The sequence below is a fragment of the Mollisia scopiformis genome (genome assembly GCF_001500285.1).
Source record: "Mollisia scopiformis unplaced genomic scaffold LY89scaffold_5, whole genome shotgun sequence".
NCBI lineage: Eukaryota > Fungi > Ascomycota > Leotiomycetes > Helotiales > Mollisiaceae > Mollisia > Mollisia scopiformis.
The window spans coordinates 329,209-342,259 of NW_017263585.1; the positions used below are offsets into that span (position 1 = coordinate 329,209).

Below are 13,051 nucleotides of genomic sequence, written 5' to 3' on the forward strand. Positions count from 1 at the left end.
TCACTTTACTTTAACCGAGCTTCGCAGAGAATGTCTTGGATTGGCGTCTTGCAGCCCAACCCCATTTGGATGCATGCAATGTTGTCTTGAAGCACAATGGAGCTCGCCGATGATCGGCGATCGTGAACCTATGCGCGACATCTTTCGCGTCTTCTCTCGTGTACTTTGCCATGATGTGGCTCGGTCACCCACCTTTGAAGCACGATTGTGATTGAGTGGCCCATGAGTGCCTAACTCTAATTCTCGGATGGACGGGAAAATACGGATTTTCGGAGGGGACAGGCTCGCCTGTACTCCGCAGCTGCTCCAAGTCCGTACGCAATGGTGCATGCGTGCGAACACGGAGAGGAGACGTCAACGAGTTACTGTATTTCTCTGGCGGCATTGCTGTCGTGGTAGCATTCGAGAACGTGGGGTCAGCCTTCGGCCCCAAGCGACGCTGGACAATGGGTGAATGGGCAAATTTTCCAGTAGGTTCTTTCTTGGCCGCAACGACTCCAACTCCTCATGGTGGCCCGAAAGCGAAGAGTGTGTCTGCTGATCCGGAAGCTGGCGAACCAAAAGGAGTCCTCCCAGCAGCAACGTGGATTTTACAGTATGTGCTGAGCCAGAATCAGGTGCACATCTCCCGCCGCTGCTGGGAACCGCACTTCGAGAGTGCGGTGCACAGTGGAGGAGGAGGAGGAGTGGAGCAGCCGAGATACAGTAATGTACTAATGTGAGGAAGGCGTCGCGAAGTAGCTGGAGCACTGGTGATGTGAGGATCAATCACAGCCAACAACTGCATCATGTTTCACAGTGAGAGCGTGGTCAGGTACAGTACACCGCGAAAAATCGGATGCAAAATCTTGCCAGGTCATTCCATACACAATCTTCTTTGACCTGCAGCAAGACATTGAGTCAGTGAGGCAATTTTCGCTGTTGGGGCGTGGGCGTGGGCGTGGGCGTGGGCGTAGGCGTAGGCGTACAGTAGGTGTAGGCGGGAGAGAGGAAGGAGATGGATGTTCTCTGCATGGAATGGCCGGAGAGTGCTTCCAGTAATTGAGGGAGTGAGAAGAAGCGAAGCTTGCCTGCCGGCGTGTTGTTTGGGAACTTGGTTTGGCCTTTGGCCTTTGGCCTTTCCCGGCTGGGCTGGCTCTGGACTACTGGGACTGGGACTGGGACTGGGTCACGCTAGGCAAATTGGCTGCAGCTTCCGGGATGCTGCCCATACCCGTACATTTACAGCTGCACGAACGATCAATCATCATCAACACAACAACTTGCACCACCAATACAACACAACCCAACACAATCCTGACACTTGCATCACCGTCGCTTCGCGCAACGCAGCATTAAAGCTTGCCTGTACCTCGCTCCCCCTCACTTCTTGATCCAGCAGCAGAGACAACTATCTCTTCTGCTTCATCCAGAATCTGCCAACTTCCAAGGTACGAATCGACATTCATCGCTCTCGCTCTCGCCCTCGCACTTCGCAGCAGAATCATCGCCTTTCCCGATAAGACTTCAGGTCAGCTTATTTGCTACTTCACGACACGATAAACCGTTGCCTTGAGCTTCAATATCGCGTCTTTACCAGCAATCCGCCACGTTTCTATCGCAAGTCGAGTGAGTCAGCCCTTCTTCGGTGCCTCTTGTCAGCACCTCCGAACGTGTCTATCATCACACCAGTAGCTGATATCGTGTCGCGTACCTGTAGAGAAACGTACGAAAGCAACTTCTATCGAAATGGCTAGCATGACTTCCACTGCTCGCGATATCCCGAAGGTCCATGGCAGAGACAGCTTCGCTGCTGTAGCTGCCAGGAGCGTTCCTACTACCAAACCACACCCTCTTCCGACTCCTCCTAACTCTATATCCCCATCTCTGCCTCCCCACGGCATCAAGCCATACGGGACGCGTTCTATCACCGCGGCCACTCTGGAGAATGTCGAGTCTGATCTCGACCTCCACGAGGGACCAACTGGTAGTGAACGAGATGGATCTGCAGAAGGTGGCCACGACGTTGGCTCACCAGGGTTCGACACGGCAGGTGCCATCACGCCAACTCTGTTGGCAAAGCATCACCTCCCGGAGATCCTGTTGAACCATGGTCCACTGGCTATCCGCCACATCATGGGTTTCCTCACCACAGCGGTCCCCGGATTCTCAGGAATTCCACCTGCCAAGGCGAGAAGACTCGTTGTCGGTGCTCTGGTGGGACGTGGCAGTGGAGGTGAAGGAGGTGGCGTTAAAGGCAACGTCAAGTTCGAGAAAGTTGGATGGGGACGTTGGGACGCGAGGTTGAAGGGCCGCCCTGCTAGAAACAGCAGAGGCATTCAACAGTCACCACCCCCGAGTGTACCATCCTCTTACTCCAATGGCATGCCCATTGCAGCGACAGATAGCTGGGACCGAACCCGACTGAATGCACCAGGATCCAGTTGGGCCGCCGACTCTGCCGTGTTCTCTCACGACGACGATATGGACATCTCTATGCTTGAGAATGAAGCAGACAAGATGTCCCTTGATGGAGACGAATCTTGTTCCTCTTCCGATGCTCCACCGGAAGATGAGATTATGAGTATGGGTGATGACCCTGAAGACATAACCGATGATGAAGACTGGGCTGCCGTCGGTGCAGCTGCACTACGAGCAGCTTCTTACTCCAACTCCGGCCCTCGAGGAGCTTTCCTTGGTTCCGGGACATATAATGGGATATCCCGCAGCGGTGGCGGGCCATCCTTGATGACATTGGCAAAATCTGTGCCAATGCATACTCCACGACTTAATTTCGATCTTTCCGCCTTTGGCATGACCTCCGATTCTCAGGAACGCGAGGCTGTTGAGGCACTTTTGCGACTTGGTTCTGTATAATATATCTGGCGTTATTTAGCGGCGGTGCATAGGGGCGGGTATGGTTTGCAAGCGTCACGATCTGCCGGCGAGCATCGATCGAATGGGTTCAAGCACGCTTTTTCATCATGATCTGAAGGGACGTTTTGGGGATATACCACCTATTCTCCTTATCGCAAGGATTGAATGACTGGCATGGCGCAAGTTTGGTTTTTTGGGGGAAAAGACAGATGACCTCGAGCCTGTGCTAAAGTCTCGTGCGCTCGGTCTTTCCCTTTTTGATGAGAGCAGTTTTTCTTGTTTGCACATATTTTATCTTCGGACGTTCAACACCACTCCACTTATCCGGTGCCGTCAAACCCTTTTGCGATGCAACGAACGAACGACTTTCAGAGTCATTGACGATGGATAGGACGGTCACTACTGGCATGGACCTCATTTTTACAATTCAGAACTTTATTGCACATATGTATTTTAATCACTTCAACACTTATCGGTGTGGGGCTGGGGAGAGGATTGTGGTGGATGTGAGAGGGGATGGGATGATGAGACGGGATGGAAATGGAAAGATGGAAACAAGTTGGGAAGGAGGGAGGATAGATGGGAAGTTGGAAGAGACTTTTTTTGAGATGGTTCAGCGTGCCACGCAATCTGCTTGTTTTGAGGGCTTAACTGCTACTTGAAATGCTTAATGCAAGGTTCATGTTCGATCCTCCACTCAACTCACTTGCTCATTCTTGCTCTTCGTGCTTGGTGATTCTGCTTTGTGTTAAAGTGTCCGAGTCTTACTTGTGCATCGGCTTGTTTCTTAGGTCATCGCTGTAGTTTGAATATTATCTTATGCTAGTCAGTGGCGAGAGATGCTGAAGCGACATTCGGAAGTCCGAGCCTGAGACAAGTCGTCTACTGAAGTGCAAGACAAGTTCTTGATGATTGCCATTTTCCTTGATTACTGTGTTCGTTTGATGGCTTTGTTTAGGCCTTCGATATTTTGTTACGGCGTGCCAGTTGATAGTAATGAGTCTTCGTGCTTCAACAAGTGTATGATGAGGAAAGAGAAAGCTACTCTTCCGAGAGCCCTTCCGTTTCCATCTTGATGGTACTATCTTTGGCTACAAGCGGTGCTCGGTCGCGTCCCCCTTCTTATGTCTAGCGAGAATTCAAGCTGGTTTTGTTGATGAGTTTACCTCTTTGGAATTTTTTGGATCGAGCAGCAGTCCTGTGGATTTCGATTCCAGAATTTGATGTTCATTGTTCTATCGAGTCATCATTACCTCTTTGAAATTATGATGATGTCTGATCTTCATGTTGGTAGGAAGGAACGTCAACATCTTTAGCTAGGTATGTTGTTCTTTTGCAACTGGTATTCGTCGCCTCGAAAAGGGGCTAAGCGAGTCGCGTAAAAAAAAGACATCAAAACGAGGACGCGAAAAGCGAGGTAGAAAAAAGAAGAAGAACAGAATAGAACCTCGGAAACAGCTAAAAATAAATTGAAAGAAAACAAAACGAATAACGGGAAAAGAACGCGTGGTTATCTTACAAGAAAGATCCTTGCACGTCACCTCACTTCTTAAGTAAAAAAAAAAACCCCCCCCTACTTCAAAAAGAATCAACAAGCAAAAACTCTCTCCCAGCCCACTTTGAAATGTGAGATGGTCGATACAAACCTAATCTAATAGGTTATCCGTATACGATTCGTATTTTGTCGAAAGTCTGCTGCTAACTGCAGACTGCTAACTGCACCGCCGGAAAGAGAAAGGATTGCCAAAGAGGACTTGCTACCATGGTGAGAATGGCACTTTATGAAAACACCCTGTCGATTCTCCTTTTTTTATATTTATACAAGTAGAATTTGCTGGGTTGTTGAACTACTGGGTGGGTATTTGTTAGTTAATGGTTAAGGTTTGGAAAGTGGAAATGTTACTTACTTGGTCGTGTGCCTTTCGGCGGGGGAACTTTTGCTTGTTTAATACTATAGGGAGGCTAGGGGTTCGGGAGGGAAATCACCTTCGGGCATGTATGGCTTGAGTATATGATTCTGATTCTTTTTTCTTCCTGTAGCAGAGCTTTTGATTTTGTGAGGTTTTTTGGATTATTCTTGGGGTTGTTTTGCAGCATTGTTTACTTTCAACGATGATAGCACCAACGTCACTTTCACGTCACTTTCACTTTTACTGTTGATAATTGCAATTTACCTTTGCATTAGAAGTTCTGTCTCTATAGATATATGTATTTGGATGATCATTAATGTTATATTCGATAAGTGAAGCTCTCCATCATTTCGCGTTCACAACACGCGTCATTTACAAGCGCGATGCAACTTGAGTTGCACATATAACAACAGAGCCGTGCTCAATCGCGATGAAACTTTCGACCATGCTTTGGGATAGTAGAGAAGTGGTTATAGGCTTTGGACATATGCCATGATTCATGTGTTGTTGACAACCAAATTGGGTTTAGTTGCTGCTTGCAGAAAGCTGTTCATCGGTAGGACTGAATGTCCGGCACTGGCATTCACATTTTATCTATGCTCTTGAAGAGCCGATCAACGCAGTATTTCCATGGATGTTTTCTTGACATTGAAAAAGTTACCCGGTAGTTGGGGTGAGATATAATGTGGGTATGCTGCCCAAGCTACGGAACGATATCCTTATTTCAAGACATACGAAGCATGGGACAGTATGATCCTAAGGCTTAGGTATCTAAGAAACGAACTTGACTAGAGGACAGTATGACAAGGAACCATGTGACAGCACGTATATGGTAATTAACTTGAGAAGAACGATCATTTATTACCCTGATCTATATGTATGTGCTTGCCCTGGTATATCTCCACTCCCTCCCTGTGACCCACTAATGAACGCCATTAACCAAAGTCTCCAACGAAGAACCATTAGCCTGACCGAGTCCATTCCTCGCCTCCGCCGCAGCTTCCGTCCTACACCGATCACACATACACCAACCACCCAAACTCCCCTTCGCCCATTCCCTCCGATCATATACCTTCAACTCGATATCACAGTAGTGATTCAGTACCTCTTCTCCGGCTTTGATCCCGCCTGGTCGACCGCCTATCCTTTTTTCTCGACACCAGAGTTTCATTCGCCCGCCCCATTCCCATTGCGTGTTGGGGTCACAGTCGTGGTTTGCGAGACACCAGAGCGGATGGACGGCTGCTACTTCTGGGTGGCCTGTTCGACTGTTTACTCGGGCTGAGGCCGTGCCTCGGAACTTGCTGTAGAGTGTATTGAGGACCCAGAGATCGTAGTCTGCTAGAGTGGCATAGATGTCGATGTCCATCTTCTCGAGCACGTGAAGGGGACCAGCTATGTTGTATTGGAAGGAGAATGGTAGTGTCCAGATGGGTGGAGGAGGTGCGTTCAAGGAGTGGGGCACAGCGTTGGCTCGGCTGGGCAGAAAGTCACCCCATATATACTTTACTTCCTTGAGCTCAAGCGGATGAACCTCTTGGGTTACCGACATGGCCAATGCTCGAGCTAGGAGATGTAGGTATAGTGCGGAAGTCTTCTCTCGGGGGTCGACATCCTTGGCAACGGTTTCAATCTCCTTGTCGCAGACAGCTGGGTGATATTCCTCTTGTGCTCTGCTCAAGCACTCTTCGTTGCAAAACATGATATCATCACACTCTGGACAGCCGACCACGGGACTGTTGTCACCCAATGGTGGTAATTCCGTGCTACATGCATCGCACAAGGTCTCCTTCAACCGGTTGTTAGCAGCCAAGAGAGAATGCTCAAACAGAACCGTCTCTCCGGGGGCAATGTCTTCTTTAGCAAACAACCCCAATTGCTTATTCGTAGGTATGATTCCATAATCGTCCGTCAAACTCGCAGATTCGAGGAGGGTCGGTAGCTCGGTGACCCTGACCTCGCATTTCGGGGCAACGTCTCGCAATTGACCATTCAGAAAGTTCAAAGTATCTGGCGAAAACCGGTTTGGCTCGTGGTCATTCCATGGATAGATCTCCCGCCGTACCAGCCCTTGGTCAGGCAGATCATTGATCTCCACAATGTTGTCCACCTTCAGTCTTCCCCGGGCCATCTTCTCAATATATTCCTTAGCTTGGAGAAGCTCCTCGTCGTCCGGGGCGGCGGCCAACCCCCGCGTGCAGAATTCGAACGCGCTCTTTAAGCAGCCGCACAACAGCAGGCTTATGGCAAGGCTGCGGTAACATCGTATAGATGCAAGATGCGCGATCTGCAAGAGTCGTTGCTGTTCGTCGGCGGCGGGATCGATGTTCAAGGCTTCTACCCCGCCAGTCAGATCATCATGGTTAAGGATGGTTCCCGGACGGTGAAGGACGTCTGGGACGCCATCTCTAGAACGAATCTGTAGAGTTTCCAAGGCTTGCTCATGGTACTCGAAGCCGGCGTTGGCGCACTCGTCGCAGAGCAGCAGGGCTCTATAGCTGTCTGACGCTGCCAGGTCGGGATAGCCCAATTCGGAGTGTACCGCTGCGCGCTCGAGATGGGCGATCAGATCGTAGGGCAGGCGGAAGAGAGATTCAGTTACGGAATGTCGCTTGTCTAGAAGAAGGAGGGCTTCGTCCTCGGAATAGCTGTCGCTGCTGTCCATTGTCCGTCTTCTGGCGGGTTCATCTTGTTGAAGAGTCTAGAATTGAGGGAGCTCTAGATTTTTATCCTCGCTCCTCGCTCGCCTCAGATAATTTGTCTGTAGCCACTACTTCACTTCTGCGTCATCGGAGCATAACGTCCGGCGAGATCTGATTCGTCGCAGCCCAGGTTGTTCAGTGCCATGAATCCATGATAATGTTCTCTTTTTTTCTACTCTAGTTTCCCTCAGATACCTGGTGCATCTGCGGTGGTGGCATCGAGGCTGCATGATTTGCAGGGACCTTTTCAGGGTCTCGTAAGGGGACCAGACCGAGGGTCCACGGTCTGGTCCCAGCCCAGCCACGGGTGAGGCCCTATGGAGGGGCGGGTGTGGATAACCTCACGAGACCGAGTCGAACGCCGGATTCAACGGGAGAATTCATTCTTCATTCTTGTGAGTTTTCTCACTCTCAATGGAGTGAATTGTATAGCAGAATCATATTCATAATCCAATAAGGATCATCACCAGCAGAGTTGTGCTATATCAATGTACAAAAAGAAAGCATAGAAGTACCAGAATTATACGCAAATTATCGTCCCACGCCCAGGATATATGCAAAGAAGCCAAGGATCCCCTCATAAACTCCTGGTCTGCATCTGTTGTGGCTGAAAATGATGTAACAATGTGCAGATTTCTGGACATTGGGTATCATTCCGAAGCCAACTTCTTGTTTTGTCCGTGCCCGTCTGCTGTATGGCGTTGCTCATGTGTATCAATATCATTCCCGTGACCGATTGCTTGGCTCGTCTCCTCTGGTAAGGTGGATTTTCCTGGGTTGTGGGTACAGGGGTTGCGTCATTGAAGCTATCGTGGTGTTGCCTGTGGGTGGAAAATGGGCTTGGTGGCGTTGTCCCCCGGTTAGACTTGGAAGTTGGAGCCGAGAGATATGGCCGATGATAAACGGAGTAACCTCCGTTGTGGCCATTGTGGGACCCGAGCTTTTGCCTGATCTTCATCTATTGCAGAAAATTTGGTATGACCGAGAGATGTGAGAGTGCTTGTGGGCCTCGGACATTCTTATGCTTTAGTCTCAACAGGCTCCTAAATGAACAGCTACAAAATAGCTCTTCAGAGATCCAACCTTTGTAAGGATCGCTACATAGGTAACGTCTCGAGAGTTATCAAAGTCGGGTTGGAAGTCAGCAAAGGCAAATTGTGTCTTCCCAGGTAAACCAACACGGGTATCGTCTTTGAGATTAGTGATAAGTCATACCAGAGATCAGCAAAGGCAGACTGTCTCTTCCCAAGTAGTCCAGAAACTTCTCCGCCTCCGAGTTAAGCAGTGGCCTATGTTCATTGTGGCATCTATTCTAGAACATCTTAAAAGCCATAGCAGCAAGCCGACTGTACCTGGCGTCTAATCTACCCGAGAAAGTGACCTGATCTTAACCCTTCAGATCACTCAATTTGTCAACGTAATAGGCTGGAACAACCTTCGCATCTTCACCTTCCCAATGTTCTTTCTTTGCAACGCCTGTCAAAACCGCTAGGGTTCCTCCAAGCTTGCCCTCTATACCGAATCTGATATCTGTATCTAGGCGATCTCCCACCATGCAAGCCTTCTTGCGGTCGAACTGAAACTTGCCCTCTATCGAATCCATCATGGCTTGACTTGGTTTGCCAAGAGCAGTGGGTTGTTGTCCAGTCATGTTGATCAATGGGATTGATATCGAGCCAGCACCTGGGAAGAAAGTGTGGTTCGCGGGGAGTGTGCTGTCGGTGTTTGTCGCAAGGAACTTGGCACCGCGTGCGAGGTACTGGTATGCGTGTGCGTACTTGAGATATGTGATGTGGAAATCAAGACCAGCAAGCACGATTCCGACGTTGTCGTCTAGAAGACTCCCATCTGCGATTCCTTTGTAGTCCTCGGGTGTGATGTCTCGTCTGAATGCAGGATCCGTTGCTCCAATGAATTCGATACCTTCACTCTTCAACTCTGTCTCGATTCCTATCTCGCCAATGACAAAGACTTTGTTCTTTGGTGGAGGGACTTTCAGGATTCGGGAGATGTAAATTGCGGAGGAATAGGCGGATGCAAAGATTTCTTCGACATTGCTAGGTATGCCCATGGAAGTGAGCTTCTTCTGGTAGTCGGATCGAGATTTGGTAGAATTGTTTGTGACAAACACAACTTTCTTTCCTGAAGCAATGTCAGAGAAGTTTGAGAGGTTTGAGTTAGATGTGACATGGAAATACCTTTGGATCTCAATAATTCCAGCGTCTCGACTGTTCCAGGGAACAAATGGTCACCGGACCATAGGACTCCTGGTAAACATGTTACTCACAAGAAAGAGGTATCTGCAGCATAAAAAAAAATACCATCGCAATCAAGAAGGAAGATCTGAAGATCGAGTCAGCATAGTGAGACGGGTAATCCTCGCGCGGACAGACTAACGCACGTCGAACTTGTCAATGAACTCATTAATCGCAGCTGGATCTCCAGAGAGGTGCTTAGGAGGGGATGCCATGCTGAACTACAGAATCAATCTGATTGCTTTCTTTCTCAAATCCGTGGTCAATGTCGGAGCCCCCACTGTGCCGCACGTGAAGTTATCTCAGCCTCGCTTGCCAAAGACCTCGCCGGATTTCTGAATGTCTCACCTTTCCGCCATCTTGCAGATGATGGAAAGTTAAAGTCAAAGTAGACGCATTTCTCGAACATTCGCACGGCTCATGATGCCGGCCTTGTTGTTGGACATTGGCTTCGAGAATTAAGTCGAAAATATCTCCCCACGACAGTCTCGACATTGAAGCGCCAAATTGTCTGTCCGAAACGGACTCACTTCCGTCCCAACTGCCAGACATCTTGCGGGAAGATCACTTGGATGCACCCCATTAATTGACTTCCTGCAGCGACTGGCCAGACTCCCGGAAATAAATCCCGACGAAGCTGTCCTAATCTGGAGATCACCTGCAGGTCTTCTTCGTCTGCGAGATATCGTGTTATTTAGGTTTGATGGCAATGTCCCTCCCATGCTCGTGCATCAAAGGTGGTGTGATATCAGTGATGCATCATCGTCGATTTTCCTCTGAATCTCTCAAAGCAGACAATTTATGGACCGAGGCGAAAGAGAGATAAGGTACGGATGATATGGGGCGTCGAGAACCACCGAATCACATGTCATTAAACTCTTGTGAAAGCTTCATATTTCCCTCACAAAGTGACAGACATTCGTGCTTCCACCACCTACACACCCTCATATGGGTCATACTACCACTCATCTACAGTACAGTAGTTGCATGATGAATGAGCAGACTGCTTAGACAGCAATGAAGGAAATGAAGGCCGCGTGGAGCGGGAATAAGGCTGACGAGCAGGAAAGCAGAGTCAGATCTCAAAGCGTCGTTCACTTCAAGTTTCCGCTCCAGAATGTTTCATGAAGTTGGGGACATGCATGGAGTGTGATTTGTGGGCCTGGTTGTTTCTGCAAACATTTGCTGCAACACACCCATTTGTTTTCTGTACGGCACAATAATATTTATTGCAACTGGAGATTGGTGTGGGTTCTACTTAAAACGGATCAGCGTTCATTCGTGTTACTGCCCCGGTCGATGTACCTTATGTTATCGTGAACTTCTTCTGCAAGGACCGACGGACGTACTTCAGCTTCCGCTCAGACATTCGTATTTATACGACTCACGTATCCGCCACTCGAACATCAATAATCCCAACTCCCGCTGCTTTCTTTCAGACGATTGATTGTTTCGCCCTGCCAACGTCAACGGCTTTCCTCAGCAACATCTCTTGCATCCGTCTAAAACTTAGATCTTCCCGGAAGACCCAGACCAGACCGTTGCGCAGGAGCTAAAAGCCAACTCACTGGAACGGCGGGATTAAATTGAGTTCAGATCGTTTTCTTATCGGCCCAGCGTCATTGTGCACTTTGCGCCTTGTTGCCGCCCCACCTCAATTTAAGTTCCAAACATCATTCGCATTTCGCGATTCCAAGTAGGACTTCACCTTTCCTTCCTCTTCCTCTTGATTGTCTTTTTTTTCCATGGCTCCACACTCATAGCATCTATATCCCACCTGGTGCTTTTCAACTAATCCTCCATCTTCCACTATCAAGCAGCCATTGATTGCGCAGTTCCGAATCTAGTCCCCAATCTTACATACAATCTCGAACCCCTCATCACTCTTCCACCATGGCAAGACAACCCAACCTCTTCGCCTTCCCCACCGTCGACGCCCTCGCGACCACCCTCCGCACCTACATAATCCAATGCCAAACCGCCGGCCTCCACCGCCACGACTCCTTCAAGGTCGCCGTCTCCGGCGGCTCCCTCCCCAAGACCCTCGCCCAAGCCTTACTCGCCAAACCCACCGGCCCCGACGACGAAGTCAAGTTCTCGAAATGGGAGATCTTCTTCGCGGACGAGCGAGCCGTGCCCCTCGACCACGAAGACTCGAACTACGGCCTCCTCAAGAACGAGCTGCTGGACAAGATTCCGCAGGAGCTGGGCGCGCCGGTGGTGCACCCGATCGATGTGGCGCATCTGAACGATGTGCAAGAATTAGCGGATCAGTACGAGCAATTGCTCGTCAAGAGCTTTGCGAGCAGAGATAGCGTCAAGCTTCCGATCTTCGACCTGTTGCTGTTAGGCTGTGGACCGGATGGACATACGTGCAGTTTATTTCCCGGACACGCGTTGTTGAGGGAGACGGATGCGTGGGTTGCGCCTATCGAGGACTCGCCGAAGCCGCCGCCGAAGAGAATCACGCTCAGCTTGCCGGTCGTTACACATGGGGTCAAGATCGCATTTGTAGCGACGGGCGGCGGAAAGAAGGAGATCATGAAGAAGATTTTCGAGGAGGGGAATGGGTTGCCGTGTGCGTTGGTCAATGAGGGTGCTGGGGAGAGGTGCAGTTGGTTCACGGACTACCCTGCGGTGGATGGAGTTAGTTTTCCTAGGAGAGGGAGCCTCTAATTGAGAGCCGATAGTTTACTCAGTTATCCAACACTTCTAGAGGGGTGGACGCTTTTCGATGGGGAGGATGAGGAAGAAGGAAATAAGCAAAGAAAGCGTTGCTATTTCATCGATGATCTATTTTTTCATTAGAGTTCGCAGCGATATGGTGTTCTAAAAAGGGACGCATTCGTTTCAGCGCCATGGCAAGCTGGTTAGTAGTTCTCTTGAGAGACAGGGTAGAATACCTAGATACTAGCATCTCATGAAAAATCTCCGAGATTCGCATATGATGATTTCCTTGTCTGGTTTCGTATGTTGTCCCCAATCGACTGAGTCATTTTTGATTCGAGGTGTGCGGCACTTCTATGTTGCAGCTTCGCAAAACTCGAGGTCAGACTTTCTCCTACTCACAATGCCTGGTATTAACTTAGAATATTTATACTGAATGTGTGGCATCTTCACACTCGTCCTCAGCCCACAAAGTCCCAAATATTTAATAGTAAACAAAACTTTCAATCTACCAATAAGTTCGCTATCCCAAACACTTAAAATATCTGTCCAAATCTCGTCCATCTTCCAACACCACAAAGTCCGAAATCAACCCAAGCCAAGCCACTATCTCTCATAAAAATCCTCACTTCACAACATCTCAATCATCCAACCCCAATCC

General features: G+C 49.2%; 4 protein-coding genes across 4 annotated transcripts; 2 read left to right on the top strand and 2 right to left on the bottom strand.

The window, feature by feature from the left end:
• Window positions 1–1,551: 1,551 nt before the first annotated feature.
• On the top strand, window positions 1,552–2,986 carry LY89DRAFT_421311 (uncharacterized protein). The gene has a single exon (XM_018207409.1). It carries the CDS (start codon window positions 1,729–1,731, stop codon window positions 2,854–2,856), a length of 1,128 nt encoding a protein of 375 aa, XP_018075333.1. The 5' UTR covers window positions 1,552–1,728; the 3' UTR covers window positions 2,857–2,986.
• A 2,446-nt stretch (window positions 2,987–5,432) lies between these two features.
• LY89DRAFT_421529 (uncharacterized protein) lies at window positions 5,433–7,738 on the bottom strand. The gene has a single exon (XM_018207412.1). It carries the CDS (start codon window positions 7,429–7,431, stop codon window positions 5,689–5,691), a length of 1,743 nt encoding a protein of 580 aa, XP_018075334.1. The 5' UTR covers window positions 7,432–7,738; the 3' UTR covers window positions 5,433–5,688.
• Window positions 7,739–8,855: 1,117 nt separating this feature from the next.
• LY89DRAFT_694643 (4-nitrophenylphosphatase-like protein) lies at window positions 8,856–10,145 on the bottom strand (the record flags this gene model as incomplete). Its single annotated transcript, XM_018216717.1, has 5 exons — window positions 8,856–9,610; window positions 9,667–9,735; window positions 9,790–9,811; window positions 9,870–9,920; window positions 10,131–10,145. The coding sequence occupies 5 exons, from the start codon at window positions 10,143–10,145 to the stop codon at window positions 8,856–8,858; spliced, it is 912 nt and encodes a 303-aa protein (XP_018075335.1).
• Window positions 10,146–11,616: 1,471 nt separating this feature from the next.
• LY89DRAFT_578082 (6-phosphogluconolactonase) lies at window positions 11,617–12,399 on the top strand (the record flags this gene model as incomplete). Its single annotated transcript, XM_018208926.1, has 1 exon — window positions 11,617–12,399. The coding sequence occupies one exon, from the start codon at window positions 11,617–11,619 to the stop codon at window positions 12,397–12,399; it is 783 nt and encodes a 260-aa protein (XP_018075336.1).
• Window positions 12,400–13,051: the final 652 nt, after the last annotated feature.